The sequence below is a fragment of the Panthera uncia genome, chromosome C2 (assembly GCF_023721935.1).
Source record: "Panthera uncia isolate 11264 chromosome C2, Puncia_PCG_1.0, whole genome shotgun sequence".
Classification (NCBI taxonomy): domain Eukaryota; kingdom Metazoa; phylum Chordata; class Mammalia; order Carnivora; family Felidae; genus Panthera; species Panthera uncia.
In genome coordinates, this window is record NC_064810.1 from 79,964,222 (window position 1) to 79,992,052 (window position 27,831).

The following is a 27,831-nucleotide window of genomic DNA, read 5'->3' on the forward strand; positions in this document are numbered from 1 at the left end:
CCTCTCTTTCTAGCATGATTCCTTTTTCTGTCCCACAGTGAAAAAGAATCTGAAAACTGACTAACTTATATACGTATAGAAGCCTCCAGAAGTATCAGTGGTTACTTGTTTAGCATCAGACATGGTGGTGGGGCCGCGCACTAAAAGGGAGACTGGGAAATTTACAGTGTACATCCTTTTCGTACCTTTTGAATTTTGTACTCCAGTACACATACTATTTATTCCCCTAAAAATTCATAAAATATTTTTTAAAAGAGATCAGGCTAAAACGGCTTACCTCCTCCACAGTACAGTGGGGACGCCTCAGACCCTTGCCAGCCTCTTCAGAAATCATCTCTGTTACAACCTGTTCCTGAGGCTTCCAGGTTAAAGAACTTTCTGAAGGGCCTTTGCTGTGGCGACGGCCACCGGGTCTTCTACTATACCCTTCTGAGTTCAAAGTAAAACTGCGAGACAGAAAAAAAGAAAAAGTTATCGCCAAACTGCTTAAATTGCCATCATTTAATCTCCCAAACCATCCTGTGATTAAGCTGTCTGTCCTAGGTTGAGCCTGCTCCTGGCAAACCAGAAAACTACCACTCACAACAGTTAAATCTGTCTCTAAAGTGGAGGGCACCCCAGCATTCCGCTCTGGAATGTCTGTTTGCAGCCAACAGGGCTGCCACACGGAAGCCTCTGCCTTCTTCCTCATGCTCACATGTCCAACCACAACTCTGGATTTAGCTGTGTTATTACACATACCCTCCTCAGACACTACACTCTCACTTTAGTCACCTGCACCAGTGGCATTACTGATTCGTGTGACTCCCTGTTTACTGTGTCTATCCCACACTAAACTTCAAATTCCATGAAAACAGAGATGACATCCTTTCACCACTGTACCCTAGTACAGGACCTAAGCCAAAAGGCACTCAGTAAATATCCACTGAATGCTGAATTAATGAATGCTAAAGAAATGGAAGCCATGAAGCCCCCACCCAGTCCTTGTTGCTGGTGACAGAGCCTGCTTCTCCTGATGTCATCAGTAATGTGTCAAACTGGTATCATACCCCTCTTGATGAGATATTTTAAAGAAGATAAACCACTGATGTAGTATTTTTACAAAATGAAAAAAAACAAACAAAAAAACACTGCATAATCTTGAACAAACAATAAGTAAACATCAGACAAAATTAAAGAACGTTCTACAAAAGAAAAGCCTTCTACTCTGTAAAAATATCCATGCCATCAAGGACAAAGAAAGGCTAAGGAATTGTTCCAGATTAAAGGAGATCAAAAAGACATGAAAATTAAATGTAATACATGATCCTGCACTGAATCCTTGACCAGAAAAAAAATAATCTCTATAATGGAAAAATTTTAATGAGATTATAGAATAGTATTGTACCAATGTTAAATTTTCTGATTTTGTTAATCTGTGATTATGTAAGTGAATGTCCTCACTCTTAAGAAATAAACACGCTCATGAGCTTATGATTAAAGGAGCATGAGCCTAAGACTTACTCTCAAAAGCTTCAGAAAAAAATATTAGGTATATATGACAGAGCACGATGAAGCAAATGAGGCAAAATGGTAATAACTGGTGCAAGAGGTGGAGGGGCAGAGAGAGAGGGAGAGAATCTCAAGCAGGCTCTATGATGTCAGCACAGAGCCTGACACAGGACTCAATCTCATAAACCATGAGATCATGACCTGAGCCGAAATCAAGAGTCAGATGCTCAACTGACTGAGCCACCCAGATGCCCCTATAGAGTTTTAAAATACATAAAGACAAAATACATGAAGCAAAAACTGACATAACTAGATGGAAAAATAGACACATCCATAATTATAGTAGAAAACATCAACACTCCTCGGTCATCAATCCATAAAAAGGTAGGTACAAAATCAGTAAGACCCCAGTTGATGCTTATGGTAATTCTCTACAACAACAGTGTAGACTATATGCACATAATGGTAATTTTAGAGTGGAAACATATCAATCACAATTTGTACATATAATTTTGGAAGACATAGTGTGCCATACAATGTCTCCTAGGAATGTGTTTACTCTGCAAGGAAATTAAATGTTGTTCTACAATAAATGTTAGCGAATATAAAAAGAAGAAGAAGAAGAAGAAGAAGAAGAAGAAGAAGAAGAAGAAAGATATCAGTAAGACTGTAAAACATTATCAGTCAACTTGACCTAACTGGCAATCTAGAACATTCCACCTAAAAATAACAGAATACATATTCTTTTCAAGTGCACATTGAACATCATCCAGGCAGACCATATTCAGGTCATAAAACAAATGTTAACAAATTTTAAAGAACTGGAATTATACTACAGTATATCGCTGACAGTAACGGAATTAAATGAGAAATAACAAAATGATATTTATACTTTCTCTCTTAACCCTACAATCAGCTATTTATTCAACAAAGTGAGAACACAGAAAGGAGAAGAAAATTACTAATAAAAACATTTCATAAAACTGATGTGTTTAGTATACGGAAACTTATCATGGTTTCTGCACTTTCTATATGTATATTATGCTTCCAAAATAAAGTTTAGGGAAAAAATTAAGTTTAGGGGAGGTGGGGGGGGATGGGTGAAATAGGTGATGGGGATTAAAGAGTACACTTATGACAGGGAATTGAGCAATGTGTAGAAATGTTGACTCACTCCATGGTACAGCTAAAACTAACATTAACACTGTATGTTAACTATACTAGAATTAAAATAAAAAACTTAATAAAAAAATAAAGTTTAGAAGTGAGCAACAAATCTTTTTTAAAAGGTTTTCAACATCAGATGCTATAAGCATATGATGATATAGAAAGAGTAACACACACCTGAGTTCAAATCTCTCAACAGCTGTATGATATCTGGCAAATTACTAAACTCGGAGTACTTCTTAACAAGATTACATAAAAGAATAAGTTTCCATTGACAGGAAGGCAGAATTTAACACTTACCCAAAGGAAGGCAGGACTCTACGAGGCTGATCTCGGGTTACTGTCACTCTGATCTTTGGATAGTCACTTATTCCATTAGGAGATTTATTACCTATTTTAAAAATGCATTTGTAATTGTAAAAAAAAAACCAAAAAACAACAACCCAACCCAAAAACCTGTGAACAGTCTGCATTAGAAAATCTGTGAGCAGACTACATTGTAGAACTAAATACCCTATTCTTTCAAATTCTATTACTATATAGCACAGAGATCCAGTACAAATTGTAAAAAGTTGAAGGAAAAGCAATAGTGCTCAGTTTGCCTTGGACCTCAGACCGTAAAAATTCACAGGCAAGCTCTTCAAGTTTCACTTGCATCCTGGGACCATCAAGAAGCATGGGGAACTCAGTGATTACAAACTCCCTGTAATCTAATCAAATTGAGTGAGTTGTTCAAATCATTTCTTCTTCCCAAGAAAACAGAAGTTATTATTATTTTTAAACAGAAGTTATTTTTAAATGAAAACTTGCTATAGGCTACTACAGTTCACTGGAAGCTTCCAACACTTATGAGATGGTTACTATACCTCAAAAACAAGTAACCACACTTTCATCAGCCCCATTCACTGCTGGAGCTACTATAGAGGTGTAGAGTCTCTGAGGACTCCAAAATGTAAAGAGATTTAAAACTGAAAGTTTTTTCATTTAAGTCTGTAGCAGCAAAACTTAAACTGACCTGAATTCATTTGTTTGCAAAATCTGATTTGAACCACTGTTCAATCCTAATGGATTGTTAACAATATTCAATAAACACAACATATCTAAAATATGAAAGATTCTAATTCCCAAGCCCATCTTCAAGGGTTTCAGATAAGAGACTGTACAAGAAAGGTGCCCTAGGAATACCTGTGTTTCTCTGACTAGGCTACACAAATACACAGAAACATAGTGTTGGTACCTCAGGCACAAGACAAAGGTATCATCCCTTCCATATGTCCAACTTAATAATAAATAACTTTTTTAATAGTTTTTTTTTTTAATGTTTATTTTATTTTTGAGAGAGAGAGCATAAGGTGGTGGGGAGTGGGGGGAGCAGGGGATCTGAAGCAGGCTCCAGGCTCTGTGTTGACAACAGAGAGCCCAATATGGGGCTCAAACTCATGAACTGTGAGATTCTGACCTGAGCTGAAGTAGGATGCTTAGCTGACTGAGACACCCAGATGCCCCAAAGATAAATAACTTTTAATATTTATATATTCAAATGATACGAATAGATTATAAAATCTAATTTGTATTGCCTCTAAAATGAAAGACTGCAAAAAAAAGTATCATCTTTGTTCCAGGTCTTTTGGAACTAGATTCTCAGACTCAGGGGTATGCATTTACTCCCCTTTGCTCTTCTCTTCTACCAGAGATACTTTACTAAAAAAGTTTGAGTAGCACTACTGTAAGGTTTTTGTCATTTCCTCAATTTCTTCTATTTTTGATCTCTGAACCCACAACTTTCTAAAAGCTTTTTTCTCTTTCTCTCAAACTTCATATGCTGTGTGACAGAGATCACAGCCATTTTCAGGAGTCTGGATTCTTCCTATTCTTCCCCATGATAGAATTTTATACAGTATGTACAATAATTACAATTCAACTTTGGGCTCCAACAATAATATGGAGATTCGTAATCCATAAAAATATGAGAACTGGAAACTTAAAGTTGCTTCCCAATCAGATGATGTTCCTCAAAGGCAGGGTTTAATTATTTTGTTATTTGTTTTATATTTTGTTATGAAAAGTTTTAATTATTGTTTTGTTATTTTGTTATTCTTGATAACTTAACACATGCCTAGCACAGAGTAAGCTCTCAGGAAATGTTTTTATTTGTTTTTTTTTTTATGAATGAACCTTGAACTAAGTCACATTAAAGACACTGATAATACAAATAGAAAACACAACCAGTAAATTCAATGACAATTCTAAAAGAAAGCTACTTCATTTTTAGAATGGTAGAGACAATATGTCTATGTTCTTATCCCAACCCAAATCAGTGTTTTCCTTTCATATTCTCAAAACTCAGAAAACAGAGGCAGAAGGAGGTAGAGGAAAGCAGAAAGATTTTTGACCACCTCACCCAGTTTCAGCATGTTGTTCCAGGATCCAGAACCTGTCAGTTCACAAGATGAAGAATTCGAAAATACCTTAAAATCAAATAGAACCACCTCTGTAGTATCTAAATTTTAGAATTTAAGTAAGTTCTTAATATCTTAAATATTAATATCTTAAAATCTTAATATCTTAATATCTTAAAATCACTCTATTGGTGATTATTTTGCTAGCTCACAGAAGAGACATCATTAGTGAGACCAAAGGTTTAACTGGTGAAGACTCACAAAATTATGTACAAAATAAGAATTCTAGGTTCTTTACATATAGTACTTAAATAAGAAAAGCAGATGTATTAGTAGCTGGGCTCTTTATAAATATTTTTTAACTGCATAATTTCTTAACTTTTAAATTCTTGGCCTTTATATCAACATTAATAAAGAATGGTTCTGGGGGGGGGGAAAAAAAAAGAATGTTTTTGGAATCAATGTTTCTGGGAAAAAGTCATTCTACTCATTAATTCCTAAAAAGAGAATATTTCTTTTTTTTTTAATAAAATGTTATTTATTTAAGTAATCTCTGTATCTAACGTGGGGCTTGAACACACGACCCCAAGATCAAGAGTTGCATGCTCTCTGACTGAGCCAGCCAAACATCCCATAAAAAGAGAATATTTCTAAAATTTAACTTTAATGATGAAGTACAAAAATCAGTAGCCCCAATGGAACCCTATCCCCACTGACCTCTCCTGAAGGGGCCACATTCCGTGTTCCATTACAAGCAGAAGTTACCATGGGCTTTGTGGTCAGCTGGAATGGGAATCCAAATAAGCTGGCAGCATTGTAGAGACTGGTTTTCACTTGGTGAATGAAATAATCTAGAAAATATAGTATAGATTACATACACATATAGAGTAATACACTTCTAGCAAAAAATTAAGAGTATGTCTTAGAAAGGCCTCTCTCAATCTTTATTAGAAGTCCTACTTTCAATCACTGAGATAAGACGGTAACTGTAAAAGTAATTTTTCTCCTATCTGAATAACTGAAATTCCAGCATTCCAGCATTTGGAGGTCTTTTTGTTTTGTTTTTTGAGTTGCTTTTTGGGTTGTTTTTTTTTTTTAAAGTAAGCTCTAGGCCCAACATGGGACTTGAACTCACAATCCCAAGTTCAAGTTCAAGAGTCGCATGCTCTATTAACTGAGCCAGCCAGGTGCCCCATAATTTTTGTTTTTCAATAAAATATCTCTTCTGGGATGCTATACAAACACGAAATTATCACTTCAGCAAATCACATACTAATTCATAAAAAAAGTCCTAAAATGACAACTTTTTAAAAATGTTTATTTAGAGACAGAGAGAGAGCATGCACAAGTGGGAGGGGGCACAAAAGAGGGAGAGAGAATCCCAAGTAGGCTCTGCGCTGTCAGCAGAGCCCTACACGGGAGCTCAATCTCAAGAACCATGAGATCATGACCTGAGCCAAATCGAGAGTTAGACACTTAACAAACTGAGCCACCCAGGCACCCATTGAAATGACCACTTTTAAGCAATGAGTTCTTCAGAATATATAAAATAAATAAGCCAGAGAGATAGGGGCATAACTTAACCTGCAGCATATAGACACTAAACGTGGCAGAATCCAACAGGAAGCACTATAATTTACTCACTGGTTTGTTTTTACTTCCTGGGAAGGTAACAATACACTCCTAAATAACTACTTACTAAGTGCCTATTATACATTGGCTACTTCCAAGGTGGAAATTAGTGAAGTATAAAACATGTAGCTCTTAAACATCTCTGATGAAATAAGGCTATTCCTCTACTGGAGAAGACATGTTAGATCGGATGCCCCTCCCTGCCACCAAAAATAAAGATTACAAAATAAGTAAGTAAACAAATAAGGGGGAAGGGTAAATTTCAGTACTTGCCCCACTTCCTCTTTTTAGGACACTACCCCTTTCTCATTTCCTACACTGTTGATTGGTTGTCTACAATTTCCTTTCTATTTCCCAGTTAAAGTATTTTAAACCACTAGCTTGAGAGAGAAAGAGACCATCAATTTAGCCACCCTCTGCTAAATTTTTTTAGAGGAAAAAAAAGCCTGAAACTGAAATGGTGGCTCTTAAACAACAAGCACTCCAGAACATATAAAATATAAAACAGAAATAGAAAGATAGGGGAATAACTTAAACAACAGGGAGATGGGGCACCTGGATGGCTCAGTCAGTTAAGCATTCGACTTCTGCTCAGGTCATGATCTCACGGGTTCCTGGGTTCGAGCCTCAAGCAGTGCTGAGCCTGCTTGAGATTCTCTCTCTCTCCTTTGCTCTCTGCCCCTGCCCCACTCGTGAGTGCACACATGCTCTCTCTGTCAAAATAAATAAATAAACTTAAAAAAAAATTCCAGATTATCCCTCTAGTAATGTATCTTATATTCTGCTGTGGTTTTTTTTTTTTTAATGTTCATTGATATTTGAGAGAGAGAGAGCACACACGTGGGAGGGGCAGAGAGAGAGAGAGGAGGACAGAGGATCCAAAGAGGGCTCTGTATTGACAGCAGAGAGCCCAATGCAGGGCTCAAACTCACAAACCATGAGATCATGGCCTAAGCTGAAGTCGGATGCTTAACCGACTGAGCCACCCAGGTGCCCCTCTGCTGTGTTTTCTTAAGTGAAAGAGTAAGAGTTTTAGAGATTTATGCTTAACCACTAGACTGTCATTCAGGCCCCAGAGGGCATAGTATACTTGTAATAAGTAACATAGTTAAATAATGGATGCTAAAAAGCATTGTAATACTTATTTTCCTACAAATTTGTCAGAATCTGAGTATTCCTTTTTTTTTTTTTAATGTTTATGCATTTTTGAGAGAGAGAGAGAGAGAGAGAGAGAGAGCATGAGCTGGGAGGCGCAGAGAGAGAGGGAGACACAGAATCTGAAGCAGGCTCCAGGCTCTGAGCTGTCAGCACAGAGCCCGACGTGGAGCTCAAACCCAGGAACCATGAGATCATGACCTGAGCTGAAGTCAGATGCTTTGACCTCGACTGAGCTACCCAGGCACCTCAAAATCTGAGTATTCCTAGAGACTAGGCCAAAAAAATCTAAATGACTCAAAAAAGAAAGGGGAGGGGGGAGAAAGGAGGACAGGAGAGGAGAAGGAGTAGGAGGAGAGGAAGAAGGTAGACGGCCTATAAAATGGGGATAAGACCACCTTACTTTCTTCACACTAGACTAGGTTAGATCTCTTAAAACCCCTCTGATCTGTAAGATCATAAGTCTGAGATTCTAAGGTTCCCCTTTTCTTTTACCCTCCTTTCTTCCTCTCTCAAAAGCAACCAAGAGAGTTGTATTATCCAACACAGTTGCCAGTGGCCACATGTAGTTACCTAAGTTTATATTTAGTTAAAATTAAATTCAGTTCCTCAGGCACACTGGCCCCATTTCAAGTGTTCAACAGACATCATCACAGAGAGGTCTATTGGATGCAGTGCTGTAGACCTTTACAAACTCTGCCAATAAGTATTATATCCTCTACCCACTGCTTCCCCCTTGGTTCCCATCTATAATTTCAATTCAGAAATTATAATACATATTTCATGGAATCATGGAGGGAGAGATCTTTAACATGGAAGTCCATGAAATAGATGATTACCCTTATTATTTAAGGAACCTTCTATAATATCGTCAAAGTTCTTTTGTTTTTCTTGTTTTGTTGAAGTATAGTTGACACACAATGTTTTGTTGGTTTCAGGTGTAACCACTGTCAAAGTTTTTTATTTATATAAATAACTTACTTATATTTTTGTTTAAAATTGATTCATGTTTTTTGCTAAATAAATGTATTTGAAAGGTAATTTTATACCACTACTCTAAATGTAAAGAAACATTCTTTGCCTTATAAAGAAATGAAAACATAAAAATGTTAAGTTCTAGCTGGGCCTATTAAAAGAAGGGAGAGTCACATGTAATAGCAAGTAATAAAAACATACTAGCATTAAATCAGGATATTCTGCTTGAAATAATCAGAAAATTAAAAACAACTGAAAAGGATACAACATTTTACTATGTAACATAATTCACATGTTACTTAATGCTATGAAATGCTGTATCCCCTAAAATCCTTTCCTAAACTGATACCCATCTTGTGCTTTGAGAAACACTGTCCCAGTGAATTTAATATAAATTCCTCGCACTCAAAGTCCTCTTTAATTTGACATACTTCTCTTTAGCCAACTTCTCCCCTGAATTCTATTCACTATTTCCTAAATTGCACAACTCTTCCATACTGTTCCCTCTGCTTAGAATGCTTTTCCTTCCTATTGCTCTGCTGATATCCCATCCACCCTTTAAGATCCATCTTACACACTAGCTCTTTCATCAAATATTTACTGAGACTTTTAATCAGCTGAAAATTGGACACTATTTTGTTACTATCTTTCTTATTTCATTTATCACATCCCTACTGACATTAGTAATAATTTATATGCTTGCCTTATACCCTCTACTATACAATTATATACCTCCACAATTGTAAGGTCCTTAAAAATAGAGATCCTGTCTTACTCATTTTTCTATTTCCTGTAGAACCTAACACATTGCTTAGCAGTAAGACATGCTTAATAATTGCTCATTGGATTTAAATGAAATCTTTTTTTTTTTTTTTTAAGTTTTCTTTATTTATTTTGAGAGACAGCAAGAGAACTAGCAGGGAAAGGGGCAGAGAGAAAGAGAGAAAGAATCCCAAGCAGGCTCTGTGCTGTCAACACAAAGCCTGATGTGGAGCTCGAACTCATGACCATGAGATCATACCTGAATCCAAATCAAGAGTTGGACGCTCAACAGACTGAGCCATCCAGGTGCCCTGGATTTAAATGAAATCTTAACAGACATTTCTACTCTTAACTACCACATCTGGAGGAGATCAAAATTCACATTCATTTTTGAGACAGAGGAAATATTATTATTGCACTCCATTTTGCCTTTTTTCCTTTAATCTAGTTTTATTCTCTTCTATCAAGCTATGTCTAGCCCTCTGGATCCAGAGAAGTAAACAATTTGGGGCAACACATTAGATTCATTCACTCAGCTATTTGAACTAGATGACTCAATTTGAAGTAGTTTTTACAGTGTTTTTTCCTCAAAAATAAAAAGCACCTTTTTTTATAGGAAGATTCAGAATTTTAAAATACACATTCAACACACAGGCTTATCTATCTGGAAGGATACTTAAGACCCTGATTACAGTCCCTAGAAAGGATAACTGAGTAGAAAAGGGACAGGAAAGAGACTTACTTTTCACAGCATAAACTTTTTACCTTTTGAATTTTGTTCCATGCATATACTTTTCCTACTAAAAAAAACTAATTTTTAAAATTCATATTCAATACCTAATCTTGGTCTTTTGGCTGGTATTTCATCAGTGTCCACTGTAGAAAACAAAGTGCTGAAAAGAAAAAGAGAAAAAAATATATATATTTACATATACACACACATATCCATTTCTATAAGTAAACCTAATATGCATACAACACACCCCCTCCATCCACGTTGTCAAAAAATGAGACTCAACTGATGTTTGAAGAGAAAACACTCCTCTGTAGTAGGCCTTTACCATTTGAGGACTTAACACTCTTGTTTAAACTATTTGAAAGAGACCCAAAACTCCCTATCAAATGATAATCTGTAATCTGGCTAAAGTACAAACTTGAAATTGGCCAGAAATCATTTGGCTAGTAAATGAACATAGGTGACAGCCTAGGACTGGTCTATCCTTTTTCTCTCCAGCAATGATTTTAAAACAACAAATAACTTCCTTTTGAAAGATGACAACATCTCCCCACCCTCACAAGAAAAGCCATCTTCTACTTTACTAGAAGCAGACAATATAAGAAGCCTTAAAATATAGTTCTTAGCCATAAAAGGTGTTACATTTAACTGCATTTTTATCATGGAAACTATATTACAGTGGTAATAAAAAATTGGGGAATTCAGGAAAGTTTTTGGGCCTATATATACCTCAAGAATGTTAAAAGCTTACGGTATATTATAATCATCTTTCTAAAGATAATTATAATTGATCATTTTTACCAAAAAAAATTAACAGAATAAATCCCAGGAGAATACCATTCAGTTAATAACTTTGAACATCCCAGTAAGACCTCCTGGCTTCATTTTGACTGAAACATGGCTTACATTGTGAAGAATTGTTTTAGATAAAGGATGTGTGGTGAAGAACAGGGTTTTGATCTCCAAACCATTGTTTCACTCACTGGCAGGGATTCACAGCAGAAAGAAAGGACAAGGAGAGGAAATTAATATTCTCTTATTCAATAAATATGTACCAAGTACCTATCATGCACCAGCCTCAGCACAAGGCCGCTGAGGTAGAATAAACAAATACCACCCTTATAATATATTAAGCATCATTTAAGGCACTTTACAACATGCTCCCAAATGATCCTCTTATCAACCTCACAAAAAGGTAGAAAAGACTAAGTTGAAACCTTGGTTTCTCTAGAACACATGATGGAATGTAGCCAACAGCCTATTTCATCAATGATCTGCATTTTCAGACTCATGTATTAAATCATCTTGCTCTCTCAAGCTCCAAGAAACTATCCTTCAATAATCCTGGGCTTAATAAAAAATGAAATTAACACTTGGTCACTAAAAGTTGATGGGGGAGTAGAGAATTGGTACGGTCTTTTATTCTCTAGATTAATTCTCAAGCAAGGGGTACACACTATGAAATGAGACAAACCAAGGGGCAGATACTGAGTAAGAACAGTTTTAGTTTCCCCCCAAAATTTTTAAGCACAAACTAGTGATCTTTTTAAAGAAATGAGACACCTAATTTTCCCCCCTCATATACTAACTCTAAAGCACAGAACCATCCTCCCTCCCTCCCTCGCAAAACACACACACACAGTTTGACAGCTGTTTCAGAACAAAACAGCTGCTGTTCTTTGGTGCTAAGAGAACAATTCTTGTAGTCAAAACGGCTTTGGTCAAGCTATGAATCTCACTTCCTTTAGCTGCACTTATTGCCTACATATGACACTTGGGAGTGTGCTGTGTAAACAGTGAACCACAACACAGACACTATTCCTTCAATTGTTACTTTTCAACTAACGAAAGAGTAGCAAGATACAATAAAACCCCATTTGACAGCAATCAGCTCGGACTCTGACAAGAACATCAAAGATCCTAACCATCACGGTGCACTCCAAAGACAACTAGCTCGTTCCATCAGCAGTAGCCGCATCGCACAGCGTGGAGGGAGCGACTACGTCACCAGGATACCCGCGACTCGCACCTCCACCGCCTTGGCCTGGCCAACTGTTTCGGCAGAGCAGGGCCTGCCTGGCTGGATCAGCGCTCTCGGGGCCGAGCCCCGGGTGGGGGAGGGAGTACAGCCAGGCTGGCGCTCGGCCCCCTCTCCTCTCACCTGTTCGAGCGCCGCCTCTTCAGGAGGGCCCGGGCAGGGGGCACCGGCCGGTCACAGAAACGGAAAATGGTGCCGAGAATCCTAACCAGCCATTTGTACATACCAGGCCCAAGCAGCAGCGGCGGCCGACACACCCCGAGAAGCAAACCCCAGAGCTGTCGCCGCCGCTGCCGCCTTCACCGCCTCGGCCACCACCGCCAAGGCTCAGTCGCCGACTTATGACGCGATTGGAGGGCCCACAGATAAAACGTCCTGAGGGCTATAGGAGGCCCCCGCCTGCCACCACTCCTGACGTCACCTCCTCCTGCCGGACCGGAAAGCATCTTCGTCCTCAATCTGCGCACGCGCAGCTTCACCCCGTACCACATCCCGAACCTAGCAACCAGAATGCGTGCGAAACTGTCTCGGTCCAATCGTTGGCGAGATCGAAAGGGCTGTGGGCGGGGCTTTCTGTTCGGCGTAGCCAGTCGTGAGACGGCCCGCCGGACAAGGCCCACAGGCCACAACAAGTGAGGCTTCCTCACCTGGGAGCCAGCGCTCCGGAGGCCTGAAATATACTGTAGGTACTCAGTAAATGTTTGTTGAGGGCACAAAATAAAGGTAGGTCAGAACAAATGTTTACCCTGCTAAGTGCCCTTTGGTTTGCATATACCTAAGGTCTAGTACTTTACGACGTACTGTCATGTTCGTTTCTCCCAGCAACCTCAGGCGATGGTGAGGAGTCTTATGCCCATTTTTAATAAATCAGGAAATCAAGTACAGAGCGATTAAGTAATTTGCCAAAAGTCACAAAGCTAACTAGTGGCGTAGCAGGATTGGAACCGGGATCTGAGAACCAGCGCCAGTCCCTCTCCTGTGAGGCGAGTTTACTGGAAGAGACATGATTAAAAATTACAAGATAATTGTGTGCAAAATGCAGTAGGAGCCAGAGAAAGGAAAACTACACCTTGGAGAGGGATAGGGAAGGGCATAATTCAAAGAAGGCTTCACAGAAACTTAAAGACAAGAGGTACCTATGGCCTAGTACCTGCTAGTCTCCACCCCTGGGCTGGCAGGGAGTGCAAATTAACTCTCCCTGTTATCTAGAGGTCATACTTCTGGTTAATTATCAATAAGAGAAAAAAGTCCCACCCTATTTAGGGACAAGAATATCCAGTCCCCTCCCCCAAACATTGCTGGAATCCTTTTCTGGCCCCACAAATCCATCCCTGACTACACTTGACCTTTACCTCTGATTTAGTTAAGGCCAGACTTAAGGCCTTGAACTTAACACAGGCACTCCCCATTACAGCCTCATCCTGTACTCAATAAAGTGTTCTGGAATTCTGGTGCAAGATACCACCTAGAGCTCCAGAACCACCTGTGGCTATCACCACTCTGGCTTGGGCATATGGGAGGCAGTTCCTAGAGAGTGGAACCAAATCCTAAATGTGGACATAGGCCCCTTCCTTAATTCTCCAAAACACAGTTAACACCAGACTGGTTTTTTTTTAATTTTTTTTTAATGTTTATTTATTTCTGGAGAGAGACAGAGACAGAATGTGAGTGGGTTAGGGGCAGAGAGAGAGGGAGACACAGAATCCGAAGCAGGCCCCAGGCTCTGAGCCATCAGCACAGAGCCCGACGCGGGGCTCGAACCCACGAGCTGTGAGATCATGACCTGAGCCGAAGTCGGACGCTCAACCGACTGAGCCACCCAGGCACCCCAACACCAGACTGTTAATGAAAGTTTGAGAATAGAAAGACCAGAAGTTTTGTGGGTTTGTTTTTTTTTAAGAAACTGTTTCATTTCCATCAACCCTATTCCATTTTGTTTGCCGTTGTAGAAAAGCAGCTTAAGACCACTCAGTGTTGTTCCTATCCATTCAGTGGTCTAAGCAGTGGGAGCTGCAGAACAGTCTTCACTGGCAGGCTGAGCACTCCGGTCTTCAGTAGAGGACTGCTGAATAGGCATAGAGGGCACCTGCACACCTTCAGTTCAGTCTGCAACTTCAGGTTGAGTAGCAGTGAACTCAGGAAGCTGCTCTTCCTTTTCAATCTCTTCAAGATCTCTGTAGAAGAAGAGACAGGTAGGACCTGATGGTGCCACAGATGTGCAGAACTTCCCAGGCCAGCATCCACCACATCAGACCCACTGAGTGAGCTCTCTTGTTGTAAGCGATAGCAATGTCTATATAGCACATAGGAGAGTTTGTGTTACATGAGCGACGGTAGCCAGGTTAACATAAGATGCCTCTGTGAGAGGCTAGTGGTCAGCCCTGGGATCTGTAACCACCAGAAGTCTCGGTTCCAGGAAGGCTGCCTGGATCTACTTAGTGAAGTTTCCAGGGGTGAAGCAGCCAGCAGCAGGGAGTGGCTCCAGTAGCAGCAGCAAACTTCAGCACAGCTCTCTGGCCAGTGTTCCCAGATGATATGACACTGACATCAGCTGGGTTTTCAAGGCTCCAATGGCACAAGCTGCCAGCAGAAGCTTCTCTCAGGTTCTCTTCAGATTTATGATGTAGATCCCATCACTTTTCCTTTTGTAGGTGTACTGTTCCATTTGGAAATCAAGGTTAGTGCCACTTAAGTGGGTTCCTGCTGCAAGGAATTTGAGGACATCCTCCTTCTTCATTTGCAGGCCATCATGGGCTCCGAACATTGTGAAAGTTTGCTTTAAGCTATGATGGGAATGTAGAACAAGACCGCTGTGTGGCCCCTCTCTGGGTAATTTGGAAAGCAAAGACCAGAAGATTTAGAAGTGGCTATTATCATCCGTAGTCCATTGCTCATTGCCTCCCAGAAGGACTTTACTCCCCTCAAGGTCATCTCTCCACTCTTTTACAAGCCACCAACAGAAGAGAATTTTCTCTCCACCTCTACTCCAACCTATTTCAGGCTGGACTCCCGGTTAACTTAAAAAATAGTCTACCATGGCATTATTATGCACAGCACTTGAGCTGTGTCCCATGTGTCCATTCCACTATAAAAGATGGCCTTTGCCTTCACTGAACCAAAAAGAACACTCAAGCATTGCAAAGGGATTTTCGGAGACAAAAGAGCAGTCTCTGTTCAAAACATAAATGGGAAAACTGCAAGGTGCTTTAGAATAGCAGCGTATCTCAGGTTTTGGCCACCAAGATTTAAGAAACATTGACACCAAGTCTCAGGCCACTCCAGTACAACACATTTTTTTTTCTCCCTCACTAATAGCACCTGCGCATACCTAATGCTGAAATGTTAGACCCCCTCTATGAAAAGTGGAGGGCTTTGGAATTACCTCAGTCGAATCTCTGGGCCTCATCAGGAAGCAATAACTCTCGAGTGTAGCAACTGCCAGCCACCGCCTGCACCTGACATTTTGCCACTTGGTGAGCTCGCTGACCTATCATCCCCAGGAGAGGCATGGGCCGATGCCCATCCAGTGGTCAAGGAGTGGGACCACGCTTACTCCAAACCCACCACTGTTGCACCCATTCCTGGACTCAGGAACTCTTCACCAGAGGGCTAGAGGAGAAAACCAAAGCCATATGGAGAAATAAGGACATTGAGGTTTGGATAACTTGCACCCGTGTACTGTTGGAGGGGCACATCCTCATTGCTTAAGTTTTCATTAGGCTATCCTAAACGATTGCCCAATTTTCTGAAAAACAAAATGACAACAAAAACTTTGTTGACAAAAAACAACAAAAAACTTCTCCTCTTCCCTCTTCCCCTCTCCTCCTCCTCCTCCTCTTCCTCTTGCTGAGATCCTCTCCTTCAAGCCTTTCCAGGGCCCATCCCAATTTTCCTCAAAACCTACCTCTCCTCCACAGAACAATAAAGACCCAGCCCTCCAATTCATTGCTCAGTCTTGAACATTTTCCCTTTACCAGCATTCTCAGAGTATTAAAAGATTTATTGTCAGCTTTGGTTTTGCTGACCCCTGCCCGAACTCTGGTCCATTTGATAGAAGTAGATTGAAGCCCATAGGTGAGATGCTGTTGGTTTGGGCTTTATGTACATAAAATCCAACATAGCTCATCACCCTAAATATTAATTTCCTTCTGGGAACCAACTCTGGTATTCAAGAAAAACGTATCCTCCTAATAATGAGGACTTTGATCTTATTCAGTCTAATAATAACCTTGGCCTTATTATCCCAAAGCAAGTGTAGTTCCTTGTCCTAGATTTTATTAGAAAAGTTGCTCACATTAACTTCAGGTTTGGCCTGCCTTGTGAAGAAGTATCTGAGCCTATTTTCTAATCTATAAAATACAGTTAATCAAATCTGCCTCTCAGATCTGTGGGCCAGTTAAATGTGCTTACGTATGTGAAGGACTGACTTCAGTATCCAGCATGGCTAAGTGCTTAATGTTTCTCTTCCCTCTTCTTCCTTCAGTTATCTAATAAGCCATTTAATTTGTCAGTTCCACAATCCTACACTTTCCTGCATTCTCCATGGATCCGCCTTTTCTCCTCTCCAAACCCATCAAACGTACTATCATTCAAGGCCTGATCACTTCTCAGGCCTTCCCAAAAGCCACCTCCTCTTGTATTCTGTCCCTTTTCTATCTATTTGCAGGGTGATCTCTCTTGTGTTGTCTTTTGTTGTTGTTTTGTTCTCTGATGTGGCTGTTGTTGCTAAGGAAGGTAAATTTATAGTGTTCTTATTTATTAAGGAAAGTAAATGTATAAATTAAATTTGTGGTTTTCTGTTACCATATCCTAAAAGTGGTTGGGTTGATTTTAATCAAATTCCAGATGTTTGGAGTGATCTGACTTCAACTATGGGTACAAGATTCTCATGACCAGTGCTTGGGAAGCCAGCTAAGTAAACATAAAAACAGAAATCTGGTTCTAATAATAATAATATTTTAGATTCAAATAAATCTAAAATATGTGGTACCAGCGTTCCTGAGTCACTCAGTCAGTTAAGGGTCTGACCTCGGCTCAGGTCATGATCTCACGGTTCATGAGTTTGCGCCCCATGTCGGGCTCTGTGCTAATAGCTCAGAGCCTGGAGCCTGCTTCTGATTCTGTGTCTCCTGCTCTCTGCCCCTCCCCAGCTTGCACTCTGTTGCTCTCTCAAAGATAAATAAACATTAAAAAAAAATTTTTTTTTAATAATAAAATAAAATACGTGGTACCAACGGATGTTCAATATTGGCACTACCCCCAAATTTTTTATTTTTTGAAATGAATTTTTAACTAATAAAAGCATTTGCCTCTGTCTTGCCAGTGTGCATACAGGCCTTGCTAGAGCCTTCTATCCTTGAAATGCTCTGGGCAGCACTCTGCAAACAAGCAGTTATTGAAAGCGCTGGACTTGCATTTATTTTATTTGATACATTGTTTGTAAGGAAATCATGGTTTCTTTCTTTCTTTTTTTTTTTTTTTTTGATGTTTATTTATTTTTTGAAAGACAGAGAGAGACAGAGCGCCAGCAGGAGAGGGGCAGAGAGAGAGGGAGACACAGACTCCAAAGCAGGCTCCAGGCTCTGAGCTGTCAGCACAGAGCCGGAAGCAGGGCTCCAACCCAGAAACTGTTAGATCATGACCTGAACTGAAGTCGGAAGCTTAACTGACTGAGCCACCCAGGTGCCCCAGGAAGTCATGATTTCTAAAACAAGGTAGCTCTATTCCATGAAGAATACTTCTTAGGCCAGGAAAGTAGTATACAGACATTTTCCCTCCTGTTATGTAATAAACTACAAAAAAAAAAAGTTAATAAGCTAACCTAAATGTGTTATTCTCTCTCTATATTATTTCTTACATTTGTTATATATTATTGTGGCATATATTATTTATTATGTTTATTTGTATTACATGATACTAATATATTAACATACAAAGAAGTGAACAGGAAAAGAAACTTACGTTCTTGCTGCCTTGAAGATAAAATCCACTATCTTAAGCATGGCATGCAGAGTGCCTCCTACCCTGACTTCCAGTTAGTTTATCATTTCCCTATGCATCCATCCAAACTGGCAATCCACACTTCTTTTATAACTCCAAGTTTGTTCCCTCTGCCTGAATTGCTTTTCCTCTACTTTCTTCACCTCACAGGCTCCTACCTAGTCTTTAGAATCCAGCTCAAAAAAGGATGTCCTGTGTGAAGCTTTTTCCACGGCCCCTCCCCGTGGGATTCCCAGCAACTTACTGCTTCCTCCTCGGTTCTATGGAAGGTGTATCCGTAACTCTATATCAGTATTACTAGTATCATTAATATGTCTGTCTCCTTGTGAGAAGGAGCCATCCCCTATTTTTTCCTCATTATTTTTTTTAAATAGAAGCTTGAGAAATGTTCAATAAATGAAGGAATGAAGACATGAAACAAATACATGGATTAGGGGAAAGTTACCCTGATCTCCTTGTAGAAAACGAATCAAGGAAACATTTATTTCTCCAAACGTGGACAGCTAGTGAGATTGTGGGGTCACTGAAGCAGATGAAAGGACAAAATTCTATGTGATAGTGAGTCATATACCAGCTTAGAGCATTAAACCAGGGTGAGAGAGGACATAGGTCACCTTTCCTGACAGCTGAAGCCAATGAGAGTTATAAAAACACCTCCCTTCAGTTCATTACACTTCCATACCTGTTTTTCCTGTCCACGCATTTGGAAGCTTGCCTGCCCCCTTTCTAATCTGCTCTCTGTAGCAAGCGATTTCTAGGTTAAGAAGAAGAAAAAAAGCCAATACATAATACTAAATTGGAAATGAGGCAAACTGTGTTATTCTTGAGTTGTGATCATTTTTCAGAATCATCGTATGAAGAAAATTGATTGATGATGATGATGAGAAATAAAGACATGGCTTTCCTCAGGATACCTTTGAGTAAATGTTAACATTCAAATAGTTATGAGTTACCCCATCTTTTGGAACTTTGAAAAATTTTAGTTACTTTTTAAATGTTCATTTATCTGAGAGAGAGAGATAGAGAGTGAGCAGAGAGGAGCAGAGAGTGAGAGAGACAGAGAATCCCAAGCAGGCTCTGTGATGTCACCAAACCCTGAGATCATGACCTGAACTGAAACCAAGAGTAGGACAGTTAACCAACGGAGCCACGGAGGCACCCCTAAAAACTTTTATTTTGAAACAATTATAGATTCACGGAAAGCTGCAAAAATAGTACAGGGATGTCCCATGGACCCCCAGTCAGTTTCCCCCAATTGTAACATCTTACATAACTAGAATGCACTATGAAAGCCAATAAATTGACATTAGTACAATCTACAGATCTTATTTACATTTTACCAGTTTTACATGCACGTGTGTGCGCGCGTGCGCGCACGGTTCTATGCAATCTTATCACCTGTGTAGATTGCTGTAACCCCCACCACAAGCAGGCGACAGAACGAATTCACCTCTCAAAGATTCCCTATTCTCCAATTCTCCCTCGCTTTCCTCTCCCTCCATCTTTTGAAATGCTTTCTGTTTTTTCATATTTGATATTTCTAACTCTCTCTTCTTGAGAGGATGGGTCCTCCCATTGATACCTTGTGTTATTTTGAACACTGGAAGTAGAAAAGCACAGACAGCTAGGAAGTTGTAGGAAAACTTGTGTGCCTACTGGCAGGAAAATCAATACTAACACAAAAAGCCCTCCCAACAGAAATTATTCTTATTCCCATAATTGGCTGGTTTCCAGGAAAATGTACATTGGCTCTGTCTAGATAAAGACTTGGCGTGGTACTAAACTGATAGGAGCTCAACAAATATTTATCAGACAAGTACACTGACCCAACAGTGCATTCCACAACAGGTTCCTAAGAGAATGTGGAACATTCTCCATTTGTTCCAGAGGGCAGTTGTTACCAAACCAGTAAAGCTTACTGCAAATGGAAAACTAATAAAGCTAGCAGGCCACCTATTTGTTTTTCCTATTTATGTATCCCTAAGTTATTTCTCCAGCAGGAGACAAAAAAAAAAAAAAATACACTACAGTACTGACTAAAGTCATTTACCTGAAACATCACTGCTATCAGGTGCCCTCCATTCCTAAAATCCACCTGACCCCTCTTCTCAGCACTGTGCAGACTGCCTTCTGACAGAAGGGAAAGGTGTAGACTGTGTAACCACTTAAGTAACATAGTTACCAAGTGCTGAGTGAGTTTACCTTGGTAGCAGACTGTAACGCTAAGAACTTTACTCATATTAGCTCATTTAATCCGAATAACAGCCCTGTGAGATACCTGCTTTTTTTTCCTCATTTCACAGTTGAGAAAAGTTAAGAATGGAAATGTTTTGCTTCAAGCCACACAACCAGTGAGTGGAAGATGTGGGATTTGAACAACTGCTAGCAGGTCTTGGCCTTCATTAGGTCTGAGGTGTGACACAGAATCCATATGCAATACTCTGAAAAGCACCCCCCCCCCCCCCCCGCCCCAAGCAGGGGAAATCTGATGTACTGATTCTTTGGGAAGCACTGCTGGAATCTACTTCCCGCAAGGAATCCCCTGCTATTCGAATGGGATGCAGACACAGAAAACCGATAAACTTCTATGAGAGATAACTTTGCTTCATAAATGTGTATTTCAGGTAGACAATGCTAAATGACTAGTGGCTTTTGCCTGATGCCCTGGGTAACAATGTATTATTTTTTTTTAATTTTTTTTTTAACATTTATTTATTTTTGAGACAGAGAAAGAGCATGAACAGGGGAGGGTCAGAGAAAGAGGGAGACACAGAATCTGAAACAGGCTCCAGGCTCTGAGCTGTCAGCACAGAGCCCGACACGGGGCTTGAACCCACGGACCACGAGATCATGACCTGAGCCGAAGTCGGCCGCTTAACCGACTGAGCCACCCAGGCGCCCCACAATGTATTCTTTAAATTGTTTGTGTCTTTCTTTATAAATGCATGTTTCAGCTCATCAGACCACCGTCTCCCCCTCCCCCCCCCCCCCCCCCCCCCCCCCCCCCCCCCCCCCCCCCCGCCCCATAAGCCTGAGTGACTGCTACAAGCCCTTCCACCTGAAAGGTAATTAAATTACCTCATAGCCAGGAGAACACAAGTTCAGTTACTTCCAACACTGAAGTGGATGGATTCTGGCAGAACTCTCTATTTAAAGCTTTTGCATTTAATTTTCCTTTAGAAAGTAGGAGGCAAGGGTGAGGGAGAGATAGGCTCTGGATAGGAAGAAATAAAAATATGTATAATGCCATAAAAATGTTCCTTTAATCTGAAGCGTATCTGGACAAATACAGGTATATGAATGGACTTAATGAAATGTTCTTAACAAAATATAAAGACTGCCTGATGAGGAATGTGTGTGTGAATTAACATAAAAACTAGTTTTGTGGACACAGACCAACAGAATACTCATTGATTTGTTTCACTCACAAGAACAGGGAGGCAAATATCTCAGATCACACTTGATTTCAACATACCAAGCCAAGCCACTAATAAACCGCCCACAAAGAATGAAACTATTTTGAACTCGTCATTCTACAAATACACATTATAATATTAAGATATGCATAAAATTAAAAAAAAAAAGATGTGCATAAAATTGTGTAAGGTAGAAAGTACTCGACCTTCCACTGAAAAGAGGAGGAGTCAAATATCCTGAAAGGGTTGGGACCTGCCTGCAGTCCCTCGGGAACTTCCTGTTGTCACCACACCTCTGGTGTAGTTATCTGAGCTCCCTCTGAGCAAAGCCCTCAGTGGAAACTCCAAGGCTCTGCAAAGGAAATTATTCTTGTGAATGTGACACACACTCTCTCCAGTTTCCATATGCTGAGATTATCCTTCTTCTTCAGTTTGATCTGCTTGGTGAAAACAGGTAGGTCATTTAATGAATGGTTTACTTAATTATTTAAAAAATATTATTTTATATTGTCACTTTGCATTTTATCAGCCCACTCCCTTCAGTGGACTTTTTGAATCTTATTTAGTCATTGTGAAGGAAAGAAGATACGGATTAAATGAACTTTCTAACCCTGAACATTTTTTTTTCAGTAATGAAAGAAATTATTATTCCTTTGAATTAACTTCTGATGTATGAAAAATAAATGTGTTGGGAAATCTAAAGGTTATTTTCTTTCGTAGTTAAGTTTTCTGTGCCTTTCCCCCTCTATGAAATAAAATCATTTATGTTGTAGAAATTTTAAGTTTTGTTGTATTGTAATATCTAATACATAGAGGATAGGTTTTTATAAGCTTTCATACACTGAAGGTTTATTTAAATTATCTTTTAGGAAAACATAGTCTTATTATGTAAACCCCTTGGAATTGTGCCTAGCATATTGATAACTTAAAAATTATTAATGATAATGAATAAAAATTAAAACAGTGATGTACAGGGGCATCTGGCTGGCTCAGTTGGAAGGGCATGCAACTCTTGTTCTCTGGGTCATGAGTTTGAGCCCCACGTTTAGTGTAGAGATTACTAAATAAATAAAACTAATTTACACAATTACACGCAATTAAATTACACGCAAGATAACAAAAATAAAGTGAAATGCTGTTTTATTTTTATTTTAGTTAATTAATTAATTAATTAATTTTTGAGAGAGAGCACGAGGAGGAGAGAGCTGCAGAGCAGAGGGAGAGAGAGAGAGAGAGAGAGAGAGAGAGAGAGAGATTGAGAATCCCAAGCAGGCTTCACGACCCTGGGATCATGACCTGAGCCGAAATCAAGAGTGGGAAGCTCACCTGACTGAAACCCCCAGGAGTCCCTGAAGTGAAATACTTTTTAAAAAGAAACTCAACACTTCTCAGCCTTCTTAGGAATCCAGTTCTTTTTCACATAGTTTATGGTAAAAAATTGGTACAGTTTTTTGAAGGGAAATGTGTTACATACAGTATCCGTAAAAATGTTTATGCCATTTGAACTACTAAAACCATTGGTGAGAATTTATTCTAAAGAAATAACTTTTGAAAGGAAAAAAACTTGGGGCGCCTGTCTGGCTCAGCCGGAAGACCACGTGACTCTTGATCTCGGGGTTGAGACTGCAAGCTCTACACTGAATGTAGAGATTACTTAAATAAATAAAACTTAAAAAAAAGAAGAAAATAAAAGAAAAAAACTCATCTAGGAAGATGATTCTAACTATGTTATTTATAATAACTTGAAACTAGATATAGCAGAAATGTTTCTACACACAGTAATGGATAAAGTATCAACTTTTTAAAAAATGTAGCCTTTAAGATTCTGAAGCTATGCAGAAATGTGCAAACATGTTTATAAAATAATGCCAAGTAGACAAAACAATTCACATTTATAAGTCAACAAAGATAACAGCTATGTTAACATCACGTATGTATGTCTGTAGATAAAGTTTAGGAGGGAAATGGAAAAATTAGCTGTATTAGGATTTCAGGCTTATAAACAAATTTTTCTCAATTTGTGCTTTTGAAGCTGATTTAATAGTAAATTAAAATTATGCTAATGATGATATTTTTCACCGAGAAGTCAACCTTTTAAGAAGTGTGTGTTTAGGGTCGCCTGGGTGGTGCAGTCGGTTAAGCGTCCGACTTCAGCCAGGTCACGATCTCGCCGTCCGTGAGTTCGAGCCCCGCGTCAGGCTCTGGGCTGATGGCTCGGAGCCTGGAGCCTGTTTCCGATTCTGTGTCTCCCTCTCTCTCTGCCCCTCCCCCGTTCATGCTCTGTCTCTCTCTGTCCCAAAAATAAATAAAAAACGTTGAAAAAAAATTAAAAAAAAAAAAAGAAGTGTGTGTTTATAATAATTTTTAAATTTAGAAAATGAACATAAATTTAGAGATAGTTTTAGGAGAGCGGAACTAACCCTGACACAAAAGCCTGATGATAATTTGTGGGTACTTTCTTTGAATCTCGCATTATGGATCTCTATACATAAAGTTGGAACTTAATGTTTTTGTGATCTGCCTTTTTACTTAACATCTCATCAGCAAGGTCTTTTTTAAATGATTCTAGAAGACTTACTGCTGAATGACAGAATCTAAGGAGAGACACAGCACAATAAACTTCTGTAGCTAGAAGGAAAAAACATAATTATAGCTGTAAACTAAATTTAGATTTCTCAGCATCTGCAAAACCATGAACTTGCAACTTCCAGGAGAGAGGGTTTGAATAATAGGCACCTGATAGTGGAAATTATTCATCACAAGTACATCGACTTTTTGTTTTTCCCCTTCTTTAGCTTGCCGTCCAAAAATCAACAACTATTAAGATGTGATTCTGAAATGCAGAGAATATAGGTCATTCACTTTTGGAAATCTTTGTTTTGCTCTAACCTTTGTGATATCATGGCAGGAATATTTGCCGTAATTTTACCAGTGAATAAAGCAATCGCTAGCAAGCTCTAGTGTGCACCAGAATCGCCTGGGGATTTGTTTAAAATGCAGACCACCCTCAGAGATCCAGACTCGGTGGGTCTGGGGCGAGAGCTTAAAATCTGCATTTCTTCTAACAGACCTTCTGGTTTTTCAGCTGCAGGTGGTCCAAGGAAAAAAGTTGATAACTATTTTTCTAAATTAAGGCTCTTGTCATAAATATATTTTAAAGTTACTCTTCTGTCAATATTTTGGCTTATGGCAATTTTGTATAAAACTATGTAGATATTTGCCTAGGAGAAATAGCTTAGTGCCAAAAAAACAGAGAATTATTTCCTCAGATTTGAAATCCTCTACAGATAATTTATAACTCCATTTTTGGTGTGTGTGTGTGAGAGAGAGAGAAACACAGAGAGACAGAGAGACAGAGAAAGAGACAGAGACAGAGAGAGACTCCTTCCCTGACAGGGAGACAAAGGTGAGTAAGGGGGTGGAGTGTGAATGTGCATATTTATGTACATGATTAAGAGAAGAGAGTGAGGAAATCTAGTATCTCTTTTGTTTTCTCAGTTGTATTCTTAAAAAATGCTGGTGGTTCGAAGCAGATATGTCCAACCAAGAGAGCATTTTGCCCATATACTTCTTGCCTATAGCTATTGGGGTAAAAAATAAACAAGAGGGGCGCCTGGGTGGCTCAGTCGGCTAAGCGTCCAACTCTGGCTCAGGTCACGACCTCACAGTTTGTGAGTTCGAAAGCCCCCACGTCAGGCTCTGTGCTGACAGCTCAGAGCCTGGAGGCTGCTTCAGATTCTGTGTCTCCTCCTCTCTGCCGCTCCCCAGCTCAGCTCACGTTCTGTCTCTCTCTCTCTCTCTCTCTCTCTCAAAAATAAATAAACATTTAAAAAACAAACAAACAAGAGATACTCCACCAGGTTTGGCCCTAGTCAACTGTGAATGTTTCTGTTGGGGAGCAAGAATTTCCTGTCCCCTTCAAAGTGCTTCTAGCAGGTCTAAGAATCAAATCGACAGGAGACAGATTAATAGGAGAAAATCAAATTCCACACAGACATGGAAATTCCAAAGACAGGCAAGATGAAGCATATCTATCATTCTCAGCTAAGGAGAAGGTAGGGGTCTAGGAATGAATTCACAAGAAATGAATTCACAGGAAAATGAAAACGAGTTAAGTGTTTGGTAAACATGTTTGCTGGACCAGTCAGAAACAATGCGACACAGAGAATTTTTATTATTTTATTTTATTTTGTTTTGTTTTGTTTTGTTTTATTTTATTTTTTTATTTTAGAGAGGGAGTGTGAGGGAGAGGAAAAAAGAATCTTTAGCAGGTTTCATACCCGAGTTCGGAGCTGAAAGCAGAGCTCCATCTCACGACCGTGCGATTGTGAGATCCTGACCCGAGCCAAAATCAAGAGTTTCACACTTAACCTACTGAGCTACCCAGGACATACAGAACTTTGATCAAAGAGGCCTTGCTAGGTTACTCCCCATCTACCACACCTAGTTCATAACAGAAGGGTTACCTATGGTGATAGCTCTCTTCCTGGAGTAGGTCTTCTATCTAAATCCTTTTAGGGCGTTGAGGGGGAGGTAAAGAGCTTTTTCAGAATCTGCTGGGTTTTGATTGTTTTGTACCTGAAGATAATCTTCATGCCAACGTGGCCTGTTTGGAGGCAGCCTGCCCTTGGCCCCTACACTTCACCATCTGGCTCAGAACAGGTTTTTGTGTTTTTGTTTTTAATTAAAGTTCATTTATTTTATATATCTATATCTATCTATCTATAGAGAGAGAGTGTTAATTTCCAGATTTAAAAAATGTGATAGAATTTCATGGTAGGTAGATATTACTCCCCTCCCTCCCTTCTACTTCTGTTAAAAATAGGAGTTCAATTCATATTCTGATCTCTCCAAGGCAGTTTCTGGCCTAAAGGGATTTTCATTTCTGGGACTTTGGGAAATTACTTCAGAACATTGTTTTCAGGCAAGCATTAAAATGTGCTCTAGTGTGGGTTGCTGGAAACATGCTGGCTTCACCAATTAACATGTGGTGAGCTGTGTCCCAGACACTGACTAGTACCCGTTGCCCAGAATGCAGAATCCTCAACAGTGTATCCCTTAACCTTGGACTCAGTAAATATTTCAGGAAACATCAAGTCAGTATGCCTGACTGTGGACCTCAGTTCTAAAGAAGGTATGAGCACATCTGTGTCATGCTGGGGGGTAAGAGAAATGATTGCTTGAGCAAGCCCCGGAACCCAAAACTTGAAATAAAAGAAGTGTGAGTCAGGGCCACACTTGTTTCACTTCCTGACTACATACCATGCATCAAGATTAAATTAGGTGGAATTTCACGCCCATCGCTTGGGTTTGGTCACTGGACTACAATTCCCCAACCATAAATCTAAGAGAAACTGATACTTTTCTTTCTAATCAGTTGACCCAGCCACATTGAGAGGCTTAATAGGAAACGACCTGTGCTTATTGATTCTCATAGAATCTCAGAACTTTCTCTCCCCTTGCCCACACGTACAATTGCTTCATCAGTGGGTTATTTCTGTCTACAGTTCCATCTTCTCTTTTCACTGACAACTCTTTGGATCTGAGTCAGGAGCCTCTGCCTTTTTTTTTTTTTTTTTTTTTTTTTTTTTTAGCCTCTGCTTTTTGTAGAAGTTTTCCCCAGGCAGAAATGTGGGAAATGAAATCCATCCCCAAAGCAGGTAGAAACTAAAAAGCTAGAAAACTGTGTGTGACACCAGAACAGCATGCTCCAGGGCAGTAGGCCTTCTGAAGATAAAGCAAAAGTATCCCTTGGAAGCTTCATCAGAAAAGGAGTGGGGTTGTCAGTGATCAATCCGAGGGAATCACACTTTTGTCTCCAACTGGGACTCAGATGAAACAGGTCAATCCAGGGAAACAAATGTCTGTTTAGTCTCTTGTATCCTAAATAAATACAGCCAGTGGTTAAAGTTCATGTCCTTCCAATCAAGAGGGCGTTTAGTCTATCCAGTACAGTTTTCTCTGGCAAAGATAAAACAAGATAACAGCTATAAGTAGTTCCTAAGCCTGAGAATAAGAGTAGTTTACTTTGCACAGGAACAGCCACAAACCCTCCTCAGA

The 27,831-nt window shown here is 39.6% G+C and overlaps 2 protein-coding genes and 2 long non-coding RNA genes across 13 annotated transcripts in view; 2 read left to right on the top strand and 2 right to left on the bottom strand.

Annotated features, from left to right (window-relative positions):
* The window catches only part of SENP2 (SUMO specific peptidase 2), a 37,908-nt gene extending 25,134 nt beyond the window's left edge, over window positions 1-12,774 (bottom strand). For 2 of the 10 annotated variants that reach the window (XR_007457301.1, XM_049628427.1), the window contains exons 1-6: window positions 12,479-12,771; window positions 10,419-10,474; window positions 5,775-5,908; window positions 5,060-5,126; window positions 2,959-3,049; window positions 278-446 (exon numbers count right to left, since the gene is read on the bottom strand). Coding sequence is in view for 9 of the 10 variants with exons in the window: in XM_049628427.1 (XP_049484384.1) it covers window positions 278-446; window positions 2,959-3,049; window positions 5,060-5,126; window positions 5,775-5,908; window positions 10,419-10,474; window positions 12,479-12,579 (618 nt within the window). In the remaining variant the exon portion in view is untranslated. The other 8 variants (XM_049628426.1, XM_049628434.1, XM_049628433.1 and 5 more) reach the window with 7 other exon arrangements.
* A 177-nt stretch (window positions 12,775-12,951) lies between these two features.
* On the top strand, window positions 12,952-17,162 carry LOC125921100 (uncharacterized). The gene is made up of 2 exons (XR_007457302.1): window positions 12,952-13,037; window positions 14,305-17,162. It is a non-coding gene; the product is annotated as an uncharacterized LOC125921100 (long non-coding RNA).
* A 4,790-nt stretch (window positions 17,163-21,952) lies between these two features.
* The window catches only part of LIPH (lipase H), a 45,420-nt gene continuing 39,541 nt past the window's right edge, over window positions 21,953-27,831 (top strand). The window contains exon 1 of the mRNA XM_049628441.1: window positions 21,953-22,225. Within this exon, the coding sequence (XP_049484398.1) occupies window positions 22,177-22,225 (49 nt within the window). The 5' untranslated portion in view covers window positions 21,953-22,176. The remainder of the gene's footprint in view (window positions 22,226-27,831) is intronic.
* The window catches only part of LOC125921105 (uncharacterized), a 48,645-nt gene continuing 46,793 nt past the window's right edge, over window positions 25,980-27,831 (bottom strand). The window contains exon 3 of the long non-coding RNA XR_007457303.1: window positions 25,980-27,732. This is a non-coding gene — a long non-coding RNA (uncharacterized LOC125921105). The remainder of the gene's footprint in view (window positions 27,733-27,831) is intronic.